At 33.6% G+C, this 26,170-nt stretch overlaps 1 protein-coding gene across 12 annotated transcripts in view; it reads left to right on the plus strand.

The window, feature by feature from the left end:
- TRIQK (triple QxxK/R motif containing) overlaps nucleotides 1-22,943 on the plus strand; it is a 101,795-nt gene extending 78,852 nt beyond the window's left edge. For all 12 annotated transcript variants that reach the window (XM_045075822.1, XM_045075823.1, XM_045075821.1 and 9 more), the window contains 2 exons: nucleotides 14,080-14,165; nucleotides 19,874-22,943. In XM_045075822.1, coding sequence (XP_044931757.1) covers nucleotides 14,080-14,165; nucleotides 19,874-19,987 — 200 coding nt within the window. In that variant the 3' untranslated portion in view covers nucleotides 19,988-22,943. The remainder of the gene's footprint in view (nucleotides 1-14,079; nucleotides 14,166-19,873) is intronic.
- The last annotated feature ends 3,227 nt before the right edge of the window (nucleotides 22,944-26,170 follow it).

The raw sequence follows: 26,170 nt of genomic DNA on the forward strand, positions 1-26,170 counted from the left end.
TGTATCATTATTATATTTGGGGAGAACTTTTTCACTTTCTCTCTAAGAATGATCTAGAATTTTACATGCAAACGGAGTTTCGTAATGAAAAATTCATAATGACATACTCTCTTTTTTTAAGAATTCAGGTTGATTTGAAGGAATTTCAACTCATTGTCATGATTTTTAGAAAAATATTTTGTTTGGATTGGTAATCTTAAAGATGCAATTATTTAAATGTGTTTTACTTATTAAGAACCATAAATAATGGATAATAGAATCTGTATTCATACTAGGCCATAAAAGCAGTTTCCCATATTATAGAATTTTCTACTAGAATATTAACTTTACAACTTTAAACATATAAAAATAGCATTTTGCTAGTATAAATATATCTCACAAGTTTAAATTATAATATGTAGTTATTTTAGAGAGAATTAAAGAGAATGTTATGACTGTTTTGATGATGGTCATTGAGATTGGGGATTAAGAATGGCATTTGTCATCATGTATCATCCTGAACATTACATGTATTTCTGTATTTTGTTTTGGTTTCACAATATCAAAAAATTCTATTAAAATGAATAGTTAAAAATAATAATGTAACTTTTTAATAGCACAGATCTAGCAACTTCAGGATACTATTCAATTTAAACTAGTCACAAAACTGGAGAGAAGAGTAGTAGGAAATTTTATTTCATGACTAAATCACAGATATTATTTAAGGATAAATTGTCGTTTTATCATAAATCTAACGTTTCAGTAACAAGAGCATAATAATCCTTCTAACTATGCATGTGTCTTTCACATTTTATTGCAAAACTGTTAAGCTATAATAAGAACATACATCCAATACAGACAACAATGTCTTGCCTGGCATTTTTAAGGAAACCAAGCATGTGCTACAGCCCTTTATTCACTTTTTTTTTAAAAGATTTTATTTATTTATTTGACAGACAGAGATCATAAGTAGGCAAAGAGGCAGGCAGAGAGAGAGGGAGAAGCAGGCTTCCTGCTGAGCAGAGAGCTGATGCGGGACTTGATCCCAGGATCCTGGAATCATGACCTGAGCTGAAGACAGAGGCTTAACCCACTGAGCCACCCAGGTTCCCCTCTATTCACTTTTATAAATCTTTCCTGAAGACATTTAAAGGTTTGAATTAGTAGAAGTCCACTGTATATATCAACTTTCCAAACCTATGAGACATGTCCAAGAAGTTCAAATATAAGCACAGAAAAGTCAAAAGATAGAAACTAGTGGAACTAGCTCAACAAAGCACTATACTACTTATTTCCATCAACTGGAATATTAAATTTATTGAAATGTATATTTTGAAAATAATGTAGATTATGTTTAAAAATAGGGAATTGAACAAAATATTGATTTGAATTAGAACCTGAAGAGTTAAATGTACATTTTATAATTCTAGGACAATTTTTAAAACATACTAAAAATATATCAAAATCATAATAACTTAAATCAAATACTAAGAAATGTTTAAACAATTCAAAAAATGACAGGAAAAGTGAAACAGGAACAAATAAAAGGGAGCAAAAAGAAAACAATAATAAAATAATAGACCTAAATAAAAATGTATTAATAGTTTCATTAAGTGTTAATAGTCTAAACATACCAATTAAAAGACAATAGATTTTCAGGTTGAAATTTTATAAAATAACCCAAATATATGCTGTATAAAAGAAATAAACTTCAAATATAATGACATTAAAAGTAAAGGGATAGAGACATACTTCTTGAATAAAAAGGAAGGATCTCAAAATCTGCTCTTCTATAAAAGCAATAAGAAAAATGGCAAAAAAAAGTCAAAATCAACTTTTTAGAAATCTGTAAATTAACAGACCTCTTAACATCAGTCCAAGGAGTGTTTACTTGAGAAAAACTGAATTTCAATTGGAACATTAGGCTTTTTTGGGTTTTAACTGGTCTTACTTCCATCTTTCTCTGCTCATCCTTGCAACTATAGTAGTTGTGAAAAGCATCATCCTGCAAATAATGGAGAAGGCAGAATGAGTTTGGAAATATGCCACACTCTATCCTCAGAGAATTGTCCCTATCTGACCTGTCTGGTAACTCCCTGACAAGCCTCATTTTCAAAACTTGTCCTTATTTGACTAGACTTAGACTTAGAGCTCACTCTGTGTGAAGGGCCCTCTCCCAGAATTTGACCCCATCAGTGGCAAGTTTTTAACATCACAACCACTTGAAGTAGCATTACTAGTTGGGACTAGTAGGAGGTTCTCCTAAAAATATTAAAAAACTGGGCAATGAGATTTCCATAGGGTCTATAAAAATCTCGAACATAGATTTCTGGGAATCTAGAAAGTCACAAGCCTATGGAGAGCTATGCCATGTCCAATGAAGACCTGAAAAGGCTTTAAAATTTCTCACCTCTTGCTGACCTTGAAGAAGCTAGCAGGAAGTGAAGTCTAAGGCAGGACTATAAACTACTGTCAGAGTATGGAAAATATATACCAAATACACACACACACACACACATACACGCATACATACACACACCTGCCCCACCACACACAGCTCCTCAGCAAAGCTGGAAGATACTGGTTCAGAGCATTTAGAAAAATATTTGTCCAGTCTTTCGGTGAACATTAAGCTAAGTGGCTGCACATGACAAACATACAGACTTAACAGAATTAGACTATAAAAGTCATTAAAAAACAAACAATAAAACCAACAAAAGAAAAACAAATAGTAGCAACAACATCATAGAGGAGATATGATTTGCAGGGTTGCCACATTACATTACTTGATATGTCCAGTTTTTTCAAGAATTATAAAATGCATAAAGAATCAGCAAAGTGTGCTGTATACACAGAAAAAGAATAGTGAAACTTGTCTTTAAAAAAGGTAATATCTTGGACTTCTTGAACAGAGACTTTAAGTCAGCCTTTTAAAATATGTTTAAAAACTAAAACCATGTTTAAAGAATTGAAATTAAGAATGATGCCTCATCAAATAAATACCTTATTATATAAATGTAAATTATGTATATTTAAAAAAGCAAATATAAATTCTGGAGTTGAAAAGTACAATAATTATAAAAATTTCACTAGAGGGACCTCACAGCAGATGTGAACTGACAGAAGAATCAGAGAAATGAAGAGAGGTTAATTGAGATTATACTTTTTGAGGAACATGAAGAAAAAAGAATAAATGAAGAATGACAAAAAATGAGCAGAGACACAAAGACCTATAGGATACCATCCATCATACCAACTATGTACAATGATAGTTCCAGAATAAGAGGAGGAAGAGAGTGGGTCAGAAAGGGTATTTGAAAAAAATCATATCTGAAAACTTCCCTAATTTGATGAAACACTTTGATTTTTTTAATCCAAGAACCTCAATAAATTTCAAGGAGGATAAACTCAAAGAGATACACACTGGTCTACATTATAGTCAAACTGTTGAAAGTCAAACATAAAAAATGATTGTTGAAAGCAGCAAGAGAAAAATAATAGATTACATATGATATGCTAAAAGCAATAGACAGTCAGCCAAGAGATCTATATCCAGCACAATTGTCCTTTAAAAAAGGAGAAATTGGGAGAAGTAGCAGGCTGAGATTACACCAGGTAGCAGGAGATCAGCTAGATAGCTTATCAAACCATTGCAAACACCTACAAATCCAATGGGAGATCAAAGAGAAGAACAGCAATTCTAAAAACAGAAAATCAACCACTTTCTGAAAGGTAGGACTGGCAGAGAAGTGAATCCAAAGCGAGGGAAGATAGACCACGGGGGGAGGGGCTGGCTCCCGGCAAGCGGCAGTGCAATGGAGCACAAAATCAGGACTTTTAAAAGTCTGCTCCAATGAGGGACATCACTCCAGAGGCTAAACCAGTTTGAAGCCCACGCGTGGCCAGCGTGGCCCTAGGTCCCGCAGGGTCACAGAAAGATTGGGGGTGTCTGAGTGTCGCAGAGCTCACAGGTATTAGACCAGCTACAGAGACAGAGACAGAGCTGAGGAGTGAGTTCTCAGCTTGGATACCTTGAACCAGTCGCAGGCTGGGTGAGCTCGGAGCGTGGCCAGAGGCTGGGGAGACGGGAGTGATTGGGCTCTTTTCTCTGAGGGCGCACTGATGAGTGGGGCCCCAAGCTCTTGGCTCCTCCAGGTCAGAGACTGGGAGGCTGCCATTTGCATTCCCATCCTCCGGAACTCTACGGAAAGTGTTCAGGGGACAAAAGGTCCTGAAAGTGAACCCGAGCAGATTACTTAGCCTGGTCCCTGGTAAGGGTGATGCAATTCTGCCTGGGGCAAAGACACTTGAGAATCACTACAACTGGCCCCTCCCCCAGAAGATCAACAGAAATCCAGCCAAGACAAAGTTCACCTACCAAGAAGAGCAGCAGAATTCCAGTGGAGGAGAAAGCAAAGCATGGAACTCATGGCTATCTCCCCATGATTCTTTAGTCTTGCAGTTAATTTAATTTTATTTTTAATTTTATTTTTTTTCTTCTGCTAAATTTTTTATAACTTTTCCCCTTTTCTTTTTTAACGTTCTTTAACTAGTTTATCTGATATATATTTTTTTTTCTTTATTTTCTTTTTTCAATTTTTTTTTTTTCCCTGAACTTCTTTTTATCCCCTTTCTCCCTCCCATGATTTGAGGTCTCTTCTGATTTGGTTAAAGCACATTTTCCTGGGGTCTTTGCCACCCTTTCAGTATTTTTTTGCTCCTTCATATACTCTTATCTGGACAAAATGACAAGGTGGAAAAACTCACCACAAAAAAAAGAACAAGAGGAAGTACCGAAGGCTAGGGACCTAATCAATACAGACACTGGTATTATGTCAGATATAGAATTCAGAATGACAATTCTCAAGGTTCTAGCCAGGCTCATAAAAAGCATGAAAGATATTAGAAAAACCCTCTCGAGAGATAAAAGCCCTTTCTGGAAAAATAAAAGAACTAAAATATAACCAAGTTGAAATCAAAAAAGCTATTAATGAGGTGCAATCAAAAATGGAGGCTCTTACTGCTAGGTTAATGAGGCGGAAGAAAGAATTAGTGATATAGAAGACCAAATGACAGAGAATAAAGAAGCTGAGCAAAGGAGGGACAAACAGCTACTGGACCACGAGGGGAGAATTCGAGAGATAAGTGACACCATAAAATGAAACATTAGAATAATTGGGATTCCAGAGGAAGAAGAAAGAGAGAGGGGAGCAAAAGGTATATTGGTGAGAATTATTGGAGAGAATTTCCCTAATATGGCAAAGGGAACAAACATCAAAATCCAGGAGGTGCAGAGACCCCCCCCTCAAAATCAACTAGAATAGGTCCACACCCCATCACCTAATAGTAAAATTTACAAGTCTTAGCGACAAAGAGAAAATCCTGAAAGTAGCCCGGGAAGAAAAGTCTGTAACATACAATGGTAAAAATATTAGATTGGCAGTGGACTTATCTACAGAGACCTGGCAGGCCAGAAAGAGCTGGCATGATATTTTCAGAGCACTAAATGAGGAAAAACATGCAGCCAAGAATACTATATGCAGCTAGGCTATCATTGAAAATAGAAGGAGAGATAAAATGCTTCCAGGACAAACAAAAACTGAAAGAATTTGCAAACACCAAACCAGCTCTACAGGCAATAGTTAAAGGGATCCTCTAAGCAAAGAGAGAGCCTAAAAGTAGTAGATCAGAAAAGACGAAGACAATAGACAGTAACAGTCACCTTACAGGCAATACAGTGGCACTAAATTCATATCTCTCAATAGTTAACCTGAATGTTAATGGGTTAAATGCCCCAATCAAAAGACACAGGGTATTAGAATGGATAAAAAAACAAAACCCATCTATATGTTGCCTACAAGAAACTCATTTTAAGCCTGAAGACACCTCCAGATTTAAAGTGAGGGGGTGGAAAAGAATTTACCATGCTAATGGACATTAGAAGAAAGCTGGGGAAGCAATCCTTATATCAATTAGATTTTAAGTCAAAGACTATAATAAGAGATGAAGAAGGACACTATACCATACTCAAAGGGTCTGTCCAACAAGAAGATCTAACAATTTTAAATATCTATGCCCCTAACATGGGAGCAGCCAACTATATAAACCAATTAATAACATAATCAAAGAAACACATTGACAATAATACAGTAATAGTAGGGGACTTTAACACTCCCTTCACTGAAATGGACAGATCATCCAAGGAAATAAAGGCCTTAAATGACACACTGGAACAGATGGACATCACAGATATATTCAGAACATTTCATCCCAAAGCAACAGAATACTCATTCTTCTTTAGTGCACATGGAGCATTCTCCAGAATAGATCACATCCTGTGTCATAAATCAGGTCTCAACCATATCAGGGGCGCCTGGGTGGCTCAGTGGGTTAAGCCGCTGCCTTCGGCTCAGGTCGTGATCTCAGGGTCCTGGGATCGAGTCCCGCATCGGGCTCTCTGCTCAGCAGGGAGCCTGCTTCCTCCTCTCTCTCTCTCTGCCTGCCTCTCTGCCTACTTGTGATCTCTCTCTGTCAAATAAATAAATAAAATATTTAAAAAAAAATCGGGATCATTCCCTGCATATTTTCAGACCACAATGCTCTGAAGCTAGAACTCAATCACAAGAGGAAATTTGGAAAAAACCCAAGTATGTGGAGACTAAACAGCATTCTTCTAAAGAATGAATGGGTCCACCAGAAAATTAAAGAAGAATTGAAAAAATTCATGGAAACAAATGATAATGAAAACACAACGGTTCAAAAATCTGTGGGAAAATCCTGAGAGGAAAACATATAGTGGTAAAAGCCTTTCTCAAGAAACAAGAAAGTTCTCAAATACACAACCTAACCCTACACCTAAAGGAGCTGGAGAAAGAACAAGAAGGAAAGCCTAAACTCAGCAGGAGAAGAGAAATCAAAAAGATCAGAGCAGAAATCAATGAAATGGAAACAAAAAAAAAAAAACCAGTAGAACAAATCAACAAAACCAAGAGCTGGTTCTCTGAAAGAATTAATAAGATTGATAATAAACCTCTGGCCAGACTTATCAAAAAGAAAAGAGAAAAGAACCAAATAAATAAAATCATGAATGAAAGAGGAGAGATCACAACTAACACCAAAGAAATAACAATTATAAGAACATACTATGAGCAACTGTATGCCAACAAATTTGACAATCTGGACGAAATGGATGCATTCCTAGAGACATATAAACTACCACAACTGAACCAGGAAGAAATAGAAAGCCTGAACAGACCCATAACCAGTAAGGAGATTGAAACAGTCATCAAAAATCTCCAAACAAACAAAAGCCCAGGGCCAGATGGCTTCCTGGGGGAATTCTACCAAACATTTAAAGAAGAACTAATTCCTATTCTTCTGAAACTTTCCAAAAAATAGAAATAATAGGAAAACTTTCAAACTCATTTTATGAGGTTAGCATGACCTTGATCCCAAAACCAGACAAGGATCCCAGCAAAAAAGATAACTACAGACCAATATCCTTGATGAATACAGATGCAAAAATTCTAAAATACTGGCCAATAAGATCCAACAGTACATTAAAAGGATTATTCACCACGACCAAGTGGGATCTATTCCAGGGCTGCAAGGTTGTTTCAACATCCACAAATCAATCAATGTGATACAATACATTAATAAAGAAAGAACAAGAACTATATGATACTCTCAATAGATGCTGAAAAAGCATTTGACAAAGTACAGCATCCCTTCCTGATCAAAACTCGTCAAAGTGTAGGGATAGAGGGCACATACCTCAATATTATCAAAGCCATCTATGAAAAAACCACCACAAATATCATTCTCCTTGGGGAAAAACTGAAAGCTTTTCTGCTAAGGTCAGGAACACGGCAAGGATGTCCGTTATCACCACTGCTATTCAACATAGTACTGGAAGTCCTAGCCTCAGCAATCAGACAACAAAAAGAAATTAAAGGCATCCAAATCAGCAAAGAAGAATCAAACTATCACTCTTTGCAGATGATATGATCCTATATGTGGAAAACCCAAAAGGCTCCACTCCAAAACTGTTAGAACTTGTACAGGAATTCAGTAAAGTGTCAGGATATAAAATCAATGCACAGAAATCAGTTGTGTTTCTCTACACCAACAAGAAGACAGAAGAAAGAGAAATTAAGGAGTCAATCCCATTTACAATTACACCCCAAACCATAAGATACCTAGGAATAAACCTAACCAAAGAGGCCAAGAATCTATACTCAGAAAACTATAAAGTACTCATGAGAGAAATTGAAGAAGACACAAAGAAATGGAAAAATGTTCCATGTTCCTGGATCGGGAGAACAAATATTGTGAAAATGTCTATGCTACCTAAAGCAATCTATACATTTAATGCAATCCCTATCAAAATCCCACCCATTTTTTTCAAAGAAATGGAACAAATAATCCTAAAATTTATATGGAACCAGAAAAGACATTGAATAGCCAAAGGAATATTGAAAAAGAAAGCCAAAGTTGGTAGCATCACAATTCCGGACTTCAAGCTCTTTTACAAAGCTGTCATCATCAAGACAGCATGGTACTGGCACAAAAACAGACACATAGATCAATGGAACAGAACAGAAAGCCCAGAAATAGACCCTCAACTCTATGGTCAACTAATCTTCGACAAAGCAGGAAAGAACGTCCAGTGGAAAAAAGACAGCCTCTTCAATAAATGGTGTTGGGAAAATTGGACGGCCACATGCAGAAAAATGAAATTGGACCATTTCCTTACACCACATATGAAAATAGACTCAAAATGGATGAAGGACGTCAATGTGAGAAAGGAATTCATCAAAATCCTTGAGGAGAACACAGGCAGCAACCTCTTCGACCTCAGCCGCAGCAATGTCTTCCTAGGAACATTGCCAAAGGCAAGAGAAGCAAGGGCAAAAATGAACTATTGGGATTTCATCAAGATCAAAAGCTTTTGCACAGCAAAGGAAACAGTTAACAAAACCAAAAGACAACTTATAGAATGGGAGAAGATATTTGCAAACAACATATCAAATAAAGTGCTAGTGTCCAAAGTCTATAAAGAACTTAGCAAACTCAACACCCAAAGAACAAATAATCCAATCAAGAAATGGGCAGAGGACATCAACAGACATTTTTGCAAAGAAGACATCCAGATAGCCAACAGACACATGAAAAAGTGCATCACTCGGCATCAGGGAAATACAAATCAAAACCACAATGAGATATCACCCAGTCAGAATGGCTAAAGTTAACAAGTCAGGAAATGACAGATGCTGGCGAGGATGCGGAGAAAGGGGAACCCTCCTACACTGTTGGTGGGAATGCAAGCTAGTGCAACCACTCTGGAAAACAGCATGGAGGTTCCTCAAAATGTTGAAAATAGAACTACCTTATGACCCAGCAATTGCACTACTGGGTATTTATCCTAAAGATACAAATGTAGTGATCCAAAGGGGCACGTGCACCCGAATGTTTACAGCAGCAATGTCCACAATAGCCAAACTATGGAAAGAACCTAGATGTCCATCAACAGATGAATGGATAAGGAAGAAGCGGTATATATATACAATGGAGTACTATGCAGCCATCAAAAGAAATGAAATCTTGCCTATTGCGACGATGTGGATGGAACTAGAGGGTATCATGCTTAGTGAAATAAGTCAATTGGAGAAAGACAACTATCACATGATCTCCCTGATATGAAGAAGTGGAGATGCAATGTCGGGGGTTGGGGGGTAGGAGAAGAATAAATGAAACAAGATGGGATCGGGAGGGAGACAAACTGTAAGTGACTCTTAATCTCACAAAACAAACTGAGGTTGCTGGGGGTAGAGGGGGTGGGAGATGGGCTGGGGTTATGGACATTGGGGAGGGTATGTGCTATGGTGAGTGCTGTGAAATGTGTAAACCTGGTGATTCACAGACCTGTACCCTGGGGATAAAAATACGTTATATGTTTATAAAAAACAAAAAACTTAAAAAAGATGAAAGAAAACCCCAAAATTTAAAAAAAAAGGAGAAATTAACATGTTTTCAGATAAACAAAACCAGGTAATTTGTAATAGCACACCTGCCCCACAAGAAAACAAGGAAGTCCTTGAAGTTGGAATGAAAACACACAAGACAGTAACTCAAATCCATATAAAGAAAAAAATAACAACAAAGACTCAAAAAATTAACACTTGTAAATGTAATTGCATAGATAAATATAAGTCTACATATATGTTTTATGTCTAACTTTTTTCCTCTTCATGCTAATGTATGAGGTGCTGCTAAAGAGTACTTAGATGGCATTTTGGACCTATTTAATAGTACATTTATGAAGAATGTAGAAATGAAGAAATATCTCAAATCAATAACCTAACTTTCTGTCTAGACAATTTAGAATATGAAAAGAGCAAACTAAACCCAAAGCTGAAGGAAAGGAAATAATAACGTTTAAAGTAGGAAATACATAGAAAAGAGAAAAATAATTAAAAAATAACAAAACCAATAGTTTATTTAGAAAGATCAACACAATTGAAAAACTTAGTTACACTGTTAAAAACAAAATAAAACAAAGATATCATTAATGAAACAGGGCACCTTACTGTTGACCCTATGTATATAAAATGGATTATAAAGTAATAGTATAAACAATTGTATGTTAAAAATTAGATAATGTAGAATAAACTAATACATGTCTGATGCAAAACTACCAGAACTCTGATCCATTGCTGGTGGGAATATGAAACGATATAGCCACTCCGGAAAATGGTTTGGCAGTTTCTTGCAAAGTTAAATATATACTTACCATATGACTCAGCAGTCCTACTCTAATAAATTGAAAACTTGTGTTCATATAAAAATCCATACACCTGTGTTTATAGGTAGCTCTTGTAGTACTTGCAAAGTACTAGACATAACCCAAATGCACTTCAGTGAGTGAATGGATAAACAGACTCTGATACCTTCATACAATGGAATACTGATCAGCAATAGAGAAGAATGAATTGGTGAGTCATACAACTTGGGTGAAACTTAAAGGCCTTATTCTGATTCAGAGAAGCCATTGTCACATTACTGCCATATTACTGAAAAGACACAGCTATAGCAATGGACGGTAGCTCAGTGGTTGCCAGGAATTATGGATGGGGAGGAGGCATGGATATAAAAGGATAGCATGGGGAGTTTTTGAGATAGAACTATTCTGTACCCTGATTATGGCAGTAGTTACATGAATCTATACAAGAACATTAAAACTCATAGAACTGTATACCAAAAGAAAAAAAAAGTCAATTTCATTGTGATAATTTAAGAATAAAATATAAAAAAAGTAGTATTAGAGGATTATATTGGAAAGAGAAAGCATAAATCAATCAGGAAGCTTAGGGAAGGGGAAAAAAAGTTTTTGTTACTTAAACTATGCCATAGGAAATGAAAATACAAAAATATGATGAATGGTGTCATTAAACAGAGAAGCTAAATAATTGGGGCCCCAGATTAGTTTCATAGGCTTAAGTTCTCCAGGTTTCTTCTCATATAAAAGGTAATGAGTAATTGTCAAACAGCTACTTTGGTTATTGCATTATCGATATAACCAAAATCGGACCCAACTACATCTAGAAAGCCGTCTACATATAAAATCTAGATTATTATATATGTATTTATATACATATATGTGTATTTGTATGTGTATATATACATATATAATATATATAAATGTACATATATATATATATGTATGTGGTTTTCTAAGTTAAGTACTCAGAATGTCGCAGCTTCTGTATTTAACATTTTTACAATTGTGTAGGCATAGGTATCCTTCTTGAAGCCATACAAAATTTAAATGTTGAAAACCCCTTTGATATAGTAGAAATATCTAGTTTTAGTTGTAAAGAACTTAACAGATGCCCCTGTAAACGTTTTCACTCAGTAGACTGAAACCTCGTTTTTCAGTATATACTTTTGGATATCATAGTTAGCAAGCAGAATGCTAAACTACTGACAGATGCACTATTTGGAGAAGTACCAGGTGTAAATAATTTTTTAAAACCATCTATTTGTTATAAATACAGTTTCAAATGTTCATATCAACTTTAATATGAATCTAGAGGTATTATTCTCTGAGATACTGAAGTTGAATTGAAATGGAACACATTATTTAACTAATAAGTTACATGGCAAGTGAAGTAGAGTGATAAATTCTCACTTTAACCTTGACTCTTTGAAGTATATTTGAATCTGTTTTATGACAGACACATCATCCAGAATAGTGCATATGTGTATGTAAAACATTTGGGTTAAGACGATCCTTTTTTCATTTATTTTCCCCCTTGCACCCAGAGATTATTATAGGGCATATATAAGATAAAACAAGAAATGACTTTTTGGCCTCAGATCTATAATCTTCAAATTTCTCTTTAGATTCTCCTTAGAAATTTGCTTTGTAACCCTGAGTGAGGCATTTGATGTGTCACCATTTTCATTGTTCTGACCTGTTTATATCTCAGCAGGAATAATGACATGAATAGTTTGACTGTTGAGATGTGAAATCAGAATGAACACTTGTCAAGGCTTTTGCAGCAAAATTAAATGTTGCTAATTTAAACTGGGTCAGAGTAATATTTTTCTGTAGTTTATTCATTCCATAATTTAAATTTAGATCATTTGATGTACATTTTTACAATTGGTTCATTTCTGGATCATTAAACCTTATCATCAAATAATATTTATTAAGCTTCCACATGTTCATAGATCCAGAATGACTGCTATGTGATAGCAGTTAAGGAAATAGCATACACTGACTCTTTAAAAAAAAAGCAACAACAACAACAAAAAATCACATAGCTCTTCAGCCAAACAAGCACTTTTATGTGTCTAATGAACACAAATAGAGCATCTCTTCATTACCCCCATCCATTTGACTCATTTCTCACTGCCATTTCTAATTCTAAAAATCTATATGGAATTTTAAAGGCACTTTTGAATCATTAGCAAAGAATTATTTTATTGCACATTAACTTTTTATGATACACTACAGTGTAGATCAACTGCGTTCAGATTTATTTCAGTGCAAAGAAGATGTGGAAATTAAAGTTAGAAGTTGTATTATTTACATAAAGGAGATATAGGGATAAGTCTGGAAAGGAGCCAATCATAAAGGAAAGGGAATAAGATAGAAACAAGGCAAACTATAAGAATATAAGAGAGATTACGTGGATTTATGCTAACTCCTCCACAGAGAGATGTACTGTATTTGAGACCCATTGACCCAGTTCTTAGTTAAAAGTTCTTTTGGTTAACAAAAGAATATATTCTAGTCAATGTTTTTATTATTCTTGTTTTGTTTTGTTTTTGTATTGTTAAATCTATTTTCTTCACAAGTTATGTAATTCATTAGTTATATACAGAGTCAGGTTTGTTATTCATTAGTTGTCAAATGGTACACAAAAAAGGAAATTTGGTAATGTTAACCAACTTAGTTTTGTTCATCTTTGGCTGTGAAAGGTGGTAGAGAAGACTGGAACTAATATTTAAATATAGCTTTCCTACATCTTTTATTTGGCTGTATTATTTATTCTGTCCTCTATTAAGAGCAAACAAAGTTAAATATGTATTTTTCTAATGAATTCAGTGACTGACAGCTTTTACAGATCTTTTTTAGTTTCTTATACAAAACTTGAGGATATTCCTCAAATTGATTATTTTGTTATTTTATATATCCCTAATAAAATAAATTTATAATGAGCTCTTATTCTTCATGTAGGAAGATGAAGTTAACTTACCTATTAATGGGATATTAGGTATACTCACTTACACATTTGTTTCTAAATGTTTCCAAAAGGTTTACTTCCTTTACTCTGAATATTCTCTAAAATAACTTTTTAGCTTTTTACTGCACACCAAATTGAAGATGTCTGTTACATCTTCCTGCAAAAAATTAAGAGAGGAGAAGTTGACCTTAGGGTAATAACGTTTATGGTTTCCAAAACTGGGAGCTCCTTTGCAACTCTGTGTCCCAGGCTTACTGTATTTAAACATTCCTTGACATTTCAGTTGGCTGTTAAACTTGAATTATATATTAAGCATAGCTCATTGCCTGAAATTATCTCTTTCTAGGTAAACAAGATTATAAAAAAACCAAACCTATTTTACGAGCAACCAAATTAAAAGCAGAAGCAAAGAAAACAGCAATAGGGATAAAGGTACCTGTGTTTGGTAACTTTAAAATTTGATATATGCATGCCATTTCATTTTCTAAAATTGGATTGCATAAATGTTGAATGCTAAATGTTTTATGACATTTCAAAGTCAAAGTCAATGCCAGAATTGAAGGTTCTTATAAAGAATTTACTTAATGGGAAGCATCATTCTGATCCTGAGATTTTACCAGGTCTTAAAATAAAACACAATGTCACATAAGAAAACCAGTTATACTTAAAGTTGCAACTTACTTTTTCCTCTAGCTACTGTATATATTGCTCAAACATTTCAGTGATTTATGTGGCCCAAATAAAAAAACTTCTTTTATTTTCAATAAATTTAATTTTATGGTTATTGAAATTTTAGTTATAATTACATATACTTAGATCATTAATATATATACTTTTATTGTTTTATTATTGTTGTCAGTACTCTCTATGATGAAATTCTAGTGATGTCCCCAAACTTGTTCTTTTAGAAAACCAGTGTTTTAACTGCTTAAGAAGGATAAGCGCATCTGAGAATGATGTTAGCAGATAATAATCCAATATGCTAGCACAATGAAGTTCAAAAAAATTACATTTATATTACTACTCATGTGAATTTTTTTGCCAAGTATTTAGAGGTGACTCAAACTATAAATAAAAAAATTAACTTGATGGTTCTACTGTCAAAGGTATAAAATTAAAGTGAATAGTATATATACTTTATTTAAATATTAAAATGTTAAAAGGAGATTTTGGTTTTTATCTGGCAGATGAAAAATCAATTTTTCTAAGTTATAGCTTATAGCAAATGCCAAGGTATTACTACCAGGCTGTAACAGCTGTTGAACTGCCAGATGATATATTTGGTTGTCTTCCAGAATTTGCTATTATGATCACCAAATACTGCCTTCGTTTTACTCTTAATTGCTGATTTTGATCAAGTATTGCCGTGTGATGTGGTATGTTTTCAGAACACAATCCCCTCAGTTAGTGCTGTGTGTCAGTTTTTAATGAAAAAAAAAGTTTGTCTTTTTGTTTAAAAGAGAAATGATTAATCTTTTGAAATTTTCTTCTAATTTCACATGAAATTTTATTCATCTTTTAAATTATCTCCATGACATGATATTTCTAAAAGCATTAGTTAGGGGTTATTTTCTTTCTTTATTTTACAGTTAGTTACCTGATGATTGTCTTTTATAGTGAGAGCATTATCTGTAATTTTCCACCAAGGCATTATGTCAGTCACTTTTATCTCTTCCAAAGTGGTGTTTTGGTTTTGGGGTTTTTTAAAGAAAGATATTGGGTAGCAAAATCCTCTTGTGGCACAATATAACGAGCAACTATAAATTAGAATTTGAGAAATGTGCAGCCATTCATTTATTAATATATATACATTCTCTTTATTTGCCTTTATAATTTTTGTTAATTTGAGGAAATGACTGTCTTAGTATCAGATAAATCTACCTTATAACACAATTACTTAGTATCTTTTTATAAACAATGCAGAACTTGCTTATCTTTTTTTTGAGAAAAAAGTTTTTCTTAGACTTCATTTATGATTTAATGTATGTACAGAAGTGTTTCTGACATCCAAACATAGGTCCTTTTGAATAAGCTCACTTATCATTTTGATTTGTATACTTGTGAAAAACAAAAACCTTAACTTTAAACATTGGTTATTTTGCTTGAAAAATTATATGAAAAGCCCATTAAAATGATATGAAACTTTTTAGAATCAGAACCATGGATGTGTTTTACATTTCAAATCTGGCATGCTAATTAGTTTGCCCTGTCAAACTTTGATTGCCTTGTCATTTTAGCATAGGATTTTAAATAACGAAGTTTCTTTCAGCAATTGCCATTTAATGCTATTTAATTTCCCCAGTGAGTGATTTTATCCATATTGATAATGTCAGAGAAGCAACTAAGGACTAATGAACATCAAACATGTTTGACTCTTATCTAGTTGATTCAGGGTGACCATAATATTATAGTATTTTATCACTTTATTGCTTATTTTTAGAATGAATCATAATTATGCTCTTAAAATAATTTAAATCTATAGAAAATATGAACAGCTGGATGGAATAGAAAAATACCAGCCATGACAACACTGAACAGAGAAGAAAGAGGTCTGGGATCACATTCCTCTTTCCTCTTCCTGTTGCCATGATCTAGCAAAGTCTCAGCTGACATATTTGCAAAAGCGATTATAACATTACCTTGGTTTTCAGAAGAGTTAAATAATACCACAAAAACAGTTAACATTGAACCTAGAACATTGAATTCATTTATTAATTGTTAGCTGATTGAGAAAACACTTCTTTGAATTAGCCATTACTGGTTTGTACAAATAAGACTCCCCTTGGTTGGTTGCCATTGGCCTTAAGATCCCCCACTTCAACTTAGTCAGCATTGTATTATTATATTGCATATTATAAAATGTTCTCAGTTTACTGTGGAGATACTACTATTGCTGTTGTAAAGTTTTCAAAGTATTATCTAATTTTTTAAAAAGATTTTATCTATTTATTTGATGGACAGAGATCATAAGTAGGCAGTAAGGCAGGCATTGAGAGAGGAGGAAGTAGGCTCTCCGCGGAGCAGAGAGCCCGGTGCAGGGCTCGATCACAGGACCCTGGGATCATGACCTGAGCCGAAGGCAGAGGCTTTAACTCACTGAGCCACCCAGGCACCCCCAAAGTGTTATCTAATTTTATTATACTTCTTATATAGGTTATCTAAATCTTAATCCTTCATTATCTGTTTAGAAATGCTTTAAATATTATAATGTTGTAGAACCTATAGAAAGAATATTACAGTGTTGTAGAACCTATAGAAAGAAAGATGACCAAGACATGATCACCTGGGAGCAATTTATACAAGAAATAACTTCCAGATTTCAATACCATAAAAATCAAAAATATTGACTGAGATATCTAGGACTGGAGAGGTAAGGAATACACAATATAGTCTTTATGCTCAAAGACTTTTAGTGCCTTTTTGTAAACCTATGTTTAATAATTAAAAAGGTTTTGAGAGAACAGCGCTGATTCAGAATAAGATGTGAATATCAGGGGTGCCTAGGTGGCTCAGTGGGTTAAAGCCTCTGCCTTTGGCTCAGGTCATGATCCCAGGGTCCTGGGATTGAGCCCTGCATTGGGCTCTCTGCACGGTGGGGATCCTGCTTCCCCCTCCCTCTCTCTGCCTCCCTCTCTGCCTACTTGTGATCTCTGTCTGTCAAATAAATAAATCTTAAAAAAAAAAAAAAAAAAAGATGTGACTATCATTGTTCCAAAATCTAGAACTAATTTCTGGTTATTGAAGGTATTTTATTTCCTATGTCTTACTAATGTAAACAAAATCTTGTGTTTTAAGACCCAGTAATGAGTGCTACCTAAAAAATATTTGCACAACCAATATTTCCTATTTGGTTGTTGTTCAGTTAGATTATTTTTGAAGAATTATGATTTCATTAAACACTTTTTAGAATGTAAATACCCATGTTTCCTAGTATTTAGAAGAAAAAAGATAATTCATATTTGTTAATTAATTAGTTATTTGAAAGGTATAATCTAAAAAAAAGAATAATATAAAAAATTCAATTTATTTGTTACATAAGTAAAATATTTAAGTGTCAAACAGATCCTGCTAACAACCTCTTGGGATGAGCCATCTGGAAAAGTTATTTTTCTTCTTTTTTTGTGATTTTGGATGTAAAACTAAAAATGGCCAGGGAGTGGGGGGTCATAAATGCCTAGAGTTAAGTTATGGTTAGTGTCACCAGCATCCTGAAAGCAGTATTTTCAAATTTTATCATTGTTTTAACCCTCTGTACATGCAGTCCCACAATGTTCATCTCCTCAACAGAACAGGGATTTTTTTTTTTTTAATGATGCTGTTCCTCCCCATTCAATATTCTTTAGCCCTACCCCTTCCACCATATATTCAGAAAACCTAATTGAATTAATGGATCCTCTGAAGTTGTATTCTATGAGTATTCTCTGCTTTCTACCCTTAAAACCCATTTTCATGCCTCTGGATATCCTGAAAATGTATAGTGAAGATGATAGAGAGTTTTTTGAAGGGACAAGGAGCAGTTGAAAAGCAGCAGTTAGAGGTGATTATCAAATGAGATGTGGATGATGGCCTCCAATCAAGAGTAAAAACTTTATTCCTGCCTTAAGCTTGTATGAATGGTGACTGCTGTTGAACAGTTTTGTTGTCCACTATACAGAACAGATGGAGTTTGCAGTTGTGTGTCACTTGTTTATTACATCCTCTTAAAATTAGTAGCTGTGTAACCAGATGGGTCTGGGAGCACAGCTGTGGATATAAGAATATAAATGAAACCTGTCTGATGCTGCCATGCCCTTTTGAGGTGCCAAAGTGTTCCGACTGCAACAAAGAAAAACTCACTTTCATTGACATTATAATGATGTATTAAATTTTTTAAAAAATCTTATAAAAAATTGTTGACACTAAGTCTATCAGCCCCTTGATTTTTATCAATATTTACTTCTGTAGTTTGGAAATCTAAATAAAGGTACATTTGATGCTAAATAGCTATATAAATTGCCCACTTGTATCAACATCCAGGTAAAAATTTATTGTTGCTTATAAACCAAATTCATTTTAATGTCTTTTAAAGTTTATTAGATGGCATATGTTGAATTATTAACTTTACATTCTGATGAAATGTAGAATATATTCATGTAAATACAAATAAATTGCTTCTCCATAAAACAATGCCAGGAATGAGTGTGATACACAATTGAAAATTAGAAAGACATATTAGCCTCTTTAGGATATGGAACTGGCACTAGTTGCTTTTTTTTTTTTTTAATTTCTTTAGCCAAATGATATGTTCACATTGAGAATACTTCTATTGGTATGTGTGTATACTACATACTATATACTCTATACTTCATTTATATATGAAGTTTATGGACTTCTTAAGAGATAATAGGATTTTTGCCATAATATATGAAGTAAATTTTTTGGCTACTAGTTTAACATAATTAATATAACCTATATCAAATAACCAAATGAAATATTCAGAATAACCCTTCACAATTCTGATAAATTATACTATGTCTTTCTTCATGAACTGAGATTCTTCAGTTTTGTTCCCCCACATTGTAAACTATAGAATTTAGAGTTTAAATTTAGTTTTAACAAAATAATATTTAATAAAGACTTAGCGAGACATAATTTAGAAACTGGCTATAATAGCAGTTTCTTCCTATAAAAAAAGAAAGATAAATGTTTTAAAATCTGTGTCCTAAAGCTATAACTGATAACAAACGAATTGAAGCAACAAATAAAGTTAAACATACTCAAATAGAGAACAGAAGAACTGTGTAGGCACAAACTACACTGCTTGCACCCAACATCTTGATATCCAAACTATGCAAATATATCAAAATTGTAAAGTTAAATTTTATTATTAGAAATTTTACTATTACAAATTATATAGAAATAATAATATAAATGAGTCATCCACTGATGTCCTTATCATTGCAGTCAGTATTGTCAAGTACACAATAAATTGCTTTACTAAATGACAAGAAGAGTTAAACAAAAAAATGTGATTAATTAGGTTCAAATTATTATTCTAGATGATAGAATTATATAGCTATTTTCTCTGATGAAACTTATGACATGAACCAGTCTCTTTTCATCAATTTCAAACATACCTTTTTTTTTTTTCCCCTCCTTAGGAAGTTGGCCTCGTACTAGCAGCTATATTGGCCCTCCTACTGGCTTTCTATGCTTTCTTTTATCTCAGACTGTCCACAGACGTTGACCCTGATCTGGAACGAGATGAAGATTAGCTGAACAGCAATCAATGCATTAAAGGGAAATAATTTTATAAAAGCATCCCTTGGGACCAACACTTTCTAAAGTACTGAAACTGGAACATTTTGAATTCTTTCTGCTGGTATTTTCAGTTTTGAGAAATATCTTTTTAAATAGCTGCATAGGATATCAAAAAAAGAACCTTACCTAGCAATGTAGTATAATGTATGCTACTGGATACTTTTATAAATCTTTCTACTTTGACAGGCAACCTATTCATGGTGCATTTAGATTAAATGGAAAACAGATCCTAAATTCTTCGGATGTCTTAGCCAATTTATGTGTATAACTCCGTCACTTCAGATTACTAAATCTATTTTTGTTCCGTATACATCGTAAGTAAAAGTATATATCCTCATTTACAGAAACATTCTCAAATCACATTCAGAGCCTAAGAAGGAATGAAAAGTCATGGGAAATTTTTCATTTTACAAAGAAGCCCTGCTTTCTTTCCAGACATATTTTATATCATTAGAGAGACTATCTGCCATACATCTACAGTAATCTTTTTCCTTCTTTGCCAACTGTTCAGCGCACATGTGCTCCATCAGAAATGGCACCTGGATGACAGAAGCTCAAAGAGTCACATATGTCTGTAAAATAGAGTTCCTTTCCTCTTGGGCTGTCTGAACTGGTGTAAATAGAAAGTTCAGTTGATCTTGATTTTAATTAACTTATTATTGTATTAATATAAACTTGGAATTCTATTTTAATTATGTTGTTCAGGCTGCTTGCAGTATCAGTTTGCCCTTCTTGTTAGGGAGGTATGTAACAATTTGTCATTTACTTGTGCAGTTTTTTTTTTGTTTTTTTTTTGTTGTTGTTTTTTTTTGTTTTTCCACACAACAGTAACGGAAGTCCTACCTACTCAGAATAATTTTCTTGGATTGCCTCCTAAACCTAAACAATACAAAGTTGGTTTACAAAATTACATTTTGTCTCTTGAGAGTTACTCAATTATAACTGTTTTGTGAAAAATAAATAATAGATGAAAATACAGGTCTCACATTACTTGCATTTCTAATTTTTTTGTTTATTTAAGTTTTTAAGATATTTTGCATTTGTTGGAGTATAACAATCAATATATTCAATATTTTTACCAGTAATGGATTTTTTAAAAATATTTTTAGAACATATGAATACATAAGCTTAGAAAATGGGAAAATATGTGTCCACATCAGAGTTGTTAGCTACTATCTTATATAAAGAAGTATAAAAAATTAATAGTTAGAAACAAATGCACAAAGTGCTTTATATCATATACATTGCATTTATGAAGAGCAAATAAAATGTAAAGATTGCTTCCATATTTTTCCAGAGAAGAAAGCTTTGATGAATACACTCAATGTTCTGTGAGACTTTTGCAAATAGTTGAATATGACTGTGTAGCTTTATGTTCTGTAGAATTTTTCCAAGTAGCATAATTTATTTCATCAATGTGAAAACAGCCCAAAGTTCCCGTATCCTCACAGATCATTTATGCCAAACATCTGAGGGCAAAATTTAGCCAGTGTTATTTACTGGATTCTACCCCTTGAAATCACAAACTCATGAGACAGACCAAGAGTTCTTATACACTCACCACAGCAGACCAATCCAAGTGGCATTTTTAGGAAAGGTTGCAGCATTTAATGCCATGTGGTATGTCTGTTCGTGAAGTGGGTGGCAAGGGAATATCCAAGCTGGCATTTTGGATATGATGGGCCTTTTCCTTTCCTGAGTGACATGCCACATGTCAAGAAATACTGCTTTTCCCCCACTCCTATCACATTTACGTGAACAATTTTCATTTAGTTACTTTACCTCCCATATGGTGTTAAAAACAGTCATATTAAATAAAGATTATTTCTAATTTCAGTAGTAATTTAAATGAGAAGATATGTAATAATTGTTTATTAGATACCTATCTAAGTGAAATATAACAGAATTTATAGTATTTAAAATAGATGAATATTCTCTTGGAAATGTCTGAAAATTCATTACCCTGAGAAAAAATATTACTGTTCCCTTCTGTTCTTGAGGTATTTCTCTTGAGGAGAAAGGTTGTTTCTGATAGTAGTAAGTATTAATCTATACATAGTATAATTATAAGCTAGTTTGATTACCTCATTTTATCAATACCTTCAGTATCTGGCTAGTCCATTTGTGTAAATAACTTATGGTGGCTCCAGAGAACCATAAGTCCCAAAGGTCCAACTCTGATTTTAATAAATTCTGGGTAAACTGAGACAATATATGTTTTTACAACACTGTTTCCATGAAATGCAAATTTTTCAAATTCACATTAACTGGGAAGCGGCCTGTAGAGAAATTCCAGACTGAAATCTGGTTTGAATCTTTGAAGCTAGAGAGATGATATCTGGCCTACATTTTCAGGGGACCACACTTCTAAATAGTGTTTGGCATATATCTAAGACTAGCACCAGACACAAATTTTAGGCATGGGTTTTTCTCCTCCAATAATTCACTGCTCAGAGTAATTCAGAAGACAAAAACAGAAAAAGTATAATGACTTTTCAGAATGTTAGAATTTATTTGCTAACTATACTCTGCAGGCTAAATTTCAGCTAATGCAGCAGACTTTACATACAACCTGTGGAATACTGTGAATGAAGCTTGAAGAGTTGCTGGTTCTTATTTTGAATGCAAAATAAATATTGATTTATTGAGAGGAGATATTGTAAAACTATAACCTCATGCAGGATTTCTTTTAAAACAAATGAACAAAAAGCCTATCATTGTGCCACTATAGAGTTTGTTGTTTTAAGGTGACAAGTACTTGAAGATTTTCTGTCTTTTCAATTTTTCCAAAATACTTCTATCCAAACAATGATAGCAAGATCATGAAAGTATGTTCTTATTCATTTATGTAATTCCAGTAGTGTAGTGATCTGCACATATTTAATAAATGCATGTCAAAATTTAAGTTAATTTCTTTTAGTATTCTCAGAGTCTGGTACAGTTGCTGCATGTAACAGATGATCAAAAATTATTTGCGTTTAATAAATAAAACTTAGAAATCACTATATTGATCAACTCAACATTTAGCATTTATGATCATTGAATGTCCTGGGACAAATATATGTTAAATCCTGTTCCTTTTTAAGATCAAGACAACTAGTGTTAAATTTGCTGTAGAACAGAAACATTGCTGTTTTCTGGGTAATCAAATATGTTATTTTTATCTTAGTATTGTTGAAAACCACACTCAGTGTTTTTAATTTAACTTATTATACATCCTCACTCCCAACCAAAAAAAAAAAAACACTAAATTTTCATTATTATGCTTACATTTATGTGAATACTAAAGCACTATATTTTCCAAATTCTAAAATGATATAGTTGGTGATAATTCAGTAGAGTAAGTTTTGATTTATTTAGATGGGCTTCAGAAATAAAATTTCCAGAAATTAAACTTAGAGAATTTTCATGTATTTCATCCCTAATGTAAGGTTGTTGAGCCAGAGACTAGACTATCTAAAGTATGTACACTTACCTTGGGATTCTCTGGGGAGATTCCTACCATTTCAGCCTTAGCGGCACTGCCTTCCTTTATTAGAATTGCTCCGATGCAGCCAGGATAGAATGTATGTTTGCTAGATTTTGTTTCATTGACATCATATCAAGAATCAGTGCAACCCACAGTAAAAAAAAAAAAAAAAAAAAAAACCAAACACCCCCCCCCCCAAAAAAAACCTAGCAGAAGAATTCAGTGCCAACAGAAATATTCTTAGTATTTTATTTTGTATTTTAGCGATGCAGGTAGGTATAAAGGGAACTGGGAGAGTCACTCAAAGAACTATAACAGTGTGGAAATATCCATAGTGGGCCAGTAAATTCATTTAAAACAATTGAACTGCTGCCCTATTCAGCAGAGTGCCTCATTCTTAAATAATTTTTTTTTTATCCTTAGCAACAGACATGAAATCCTTATTTCAAGAAAAATAAGATACTTTACATGCCAAAAGATTTTTTGATGACAGTACTCCCTCCTATTCTTCATTTTTTAAAACAACAACCAAATTGGTGGGGAGGCAGCCAAAATTTGAGGTACCAATGCCTCTCGAACAGATGTCGCACCATTATTTTTTAGCTCGTTTAGATGAATAAACATGTTAAACTGTGAAGTATTACATTTTAGATTTTTTCATTAAAAAAAGAGACAATCTGTTTACTGTCCTAATTGAGACAACAATCCTTGTGGTTGCCAGTTTTGGCAGTCATAACAATGAACTATAAATATTTGAACCAACCAAGTAAATGGTGACTATAAAGGCTATAGCATGTGTAAAGTTCTGTTTTCATGGGCACCCATCTTAGTATGCCTTTTTTTTTTTTTCTGACTTCTTCAAATACAATTGTGTAAATCTGAAGTTTCATGGTAAGCCTAAAAGAAATTGATTTCAATATCTAATTTCGTTCTAGTTTATTATCCTTTTTAGCGTTCAACTACCCATCTGCTTGTAACAAATTGCTTCTGCAGTTGCTCTACTGAATGTGACAAGGCAGGTCTTCATTGCATTGCCTTCTCTGTGCATCCTAGGATAACACAAAAAATCAGGGCTTTTTTTCTTGTTTTTTTTTGTTGTTGTTGTTGTTGTTTGTTTGTTTTTTATAAACTGAGGTTAAAGACATTGTAAATCTCTTAAATTGCAGCAACTAGTTTTTTTAAGAGGAGGTTTTTATAAATAAACCATGTCGAGATAGAATTCTGGCTGTAATGTCCATGAGAAGGAGGTCACAGTCTTAGCTGCAATAGGATGTTTTGCATGAAGCACTGGCATGTGAGAAGTTGATAGACCAAAGAGAAGTAATTTACACAATCATTTATTACACTAGTTCCCAAACATTGGTGATCCAGATAGCGAACGCCCTTGTAGACATTTTTGAGTACCATTGCTTCCTTTTCTGCCCTTCACATTCTCCTTTATCTGCCCCAATTCTAAACTCTAGGCAATCTCTAACATTTCCTTTTTCAGTTTGTATGAACCTCAATTGTATGTTAAGTCACACTTAACTATGTACTTACCATATTAACTGCCTCCACTCTTTTTACTTAGAATCAAGACTATTTTCCCACTCTCACTCCTCACCCCTTTTTCTTAATCACTGGCCACATGCATTACACAAAACTAGAGACAAGAGTGTAATGAACCTCAGTATACCCATCACCTAGAGTCAACAATTACCAATATTTTCCCACTCTTTTGTTTCTCCATTTGTATGTGTGTGGTTATTTTTTTGTAACCTGAGATATTTTAAAAACAAACCTCAAATAAGGTGACATTTTACCTATAAATATCTCAGTATACATCTCTGACAGGAACTTTCATTTTTTTGTTTGTTATTTGTTGTTTTTTTCTTGCATTACCAAGAAGCTATTATTAAAGCTAATAGGACTAGTTATTTCTTCAAATCATTTAATACCAAGTCCATATTAGAATGTCCCAAATTTCTTCAAGATACCTATTTATAATAGGCTTTGAATCAAGATGTGTACTACATTTTATTGTAAGCCTCTTAAATTTCTTTTATTCTATAGCAAACCTCTTTTTCTTTAATGCCACTGATTTGCTGAAGAAACCACAATATTTTTCCTCTTGGATTTCTAATATTTTAGACTTGGCTATTTTCATTTTGTTATTTATTTTATACCTCTATTTTTCATATTTTTTTATACAGTAGGAGTTAGATCTTAAACTAGACTAGATCCAGGTAATTCCGTTATTGTTATTTGTTTATTTTTAAGGCAACAGTATGTCATAGTACTTAATGAGATACATCACTTCTGGTTGTCTCATTTATAATGATGGTGAAATTTACCAATGGGTTCATGTGCTAGTAACCCCTTTCCCTCTAAAAATCAACATTTTGCCTGGGGCTTTTAGCATCTGTTTATAATTATTCCCTAGATCTATTATCTCATTTGACAATTTTTGACATTACAAAATGACAATTTTTAAAAAATTTACTTATTTTTTTTTCAAGAGAGAGTTAGAGAGCATGTGCACAAGTGAGATGGAGGGATGGGACAGGAGAGAGAGAGAGAGAGAGAGAATCATAAGCAGACTCCATGCCCAGCACAGAGCTTGCCCTAGGACTTTGTCTCAGGACCCCGAGATCATGACCTGACTTGAAATCAAGAGGCAGATGCTTAA

This window comes from Mustela putorius, unplaced genomic scaffold (genome assembly GCF_011764305.1).
Source record: "Mustela putorius furo isolate JIRA1106 unplaced genomic scaffold, ASM1176430v1.1 tig00000163_pilon_pilon_pilon, whole genome shotgun sequence".
Lineage (NCBI taxonomy): Eukaryota > Metazoa > Chordata > Mammalia > Carnivora > Mustelidae > Mustela > Mustela putorius.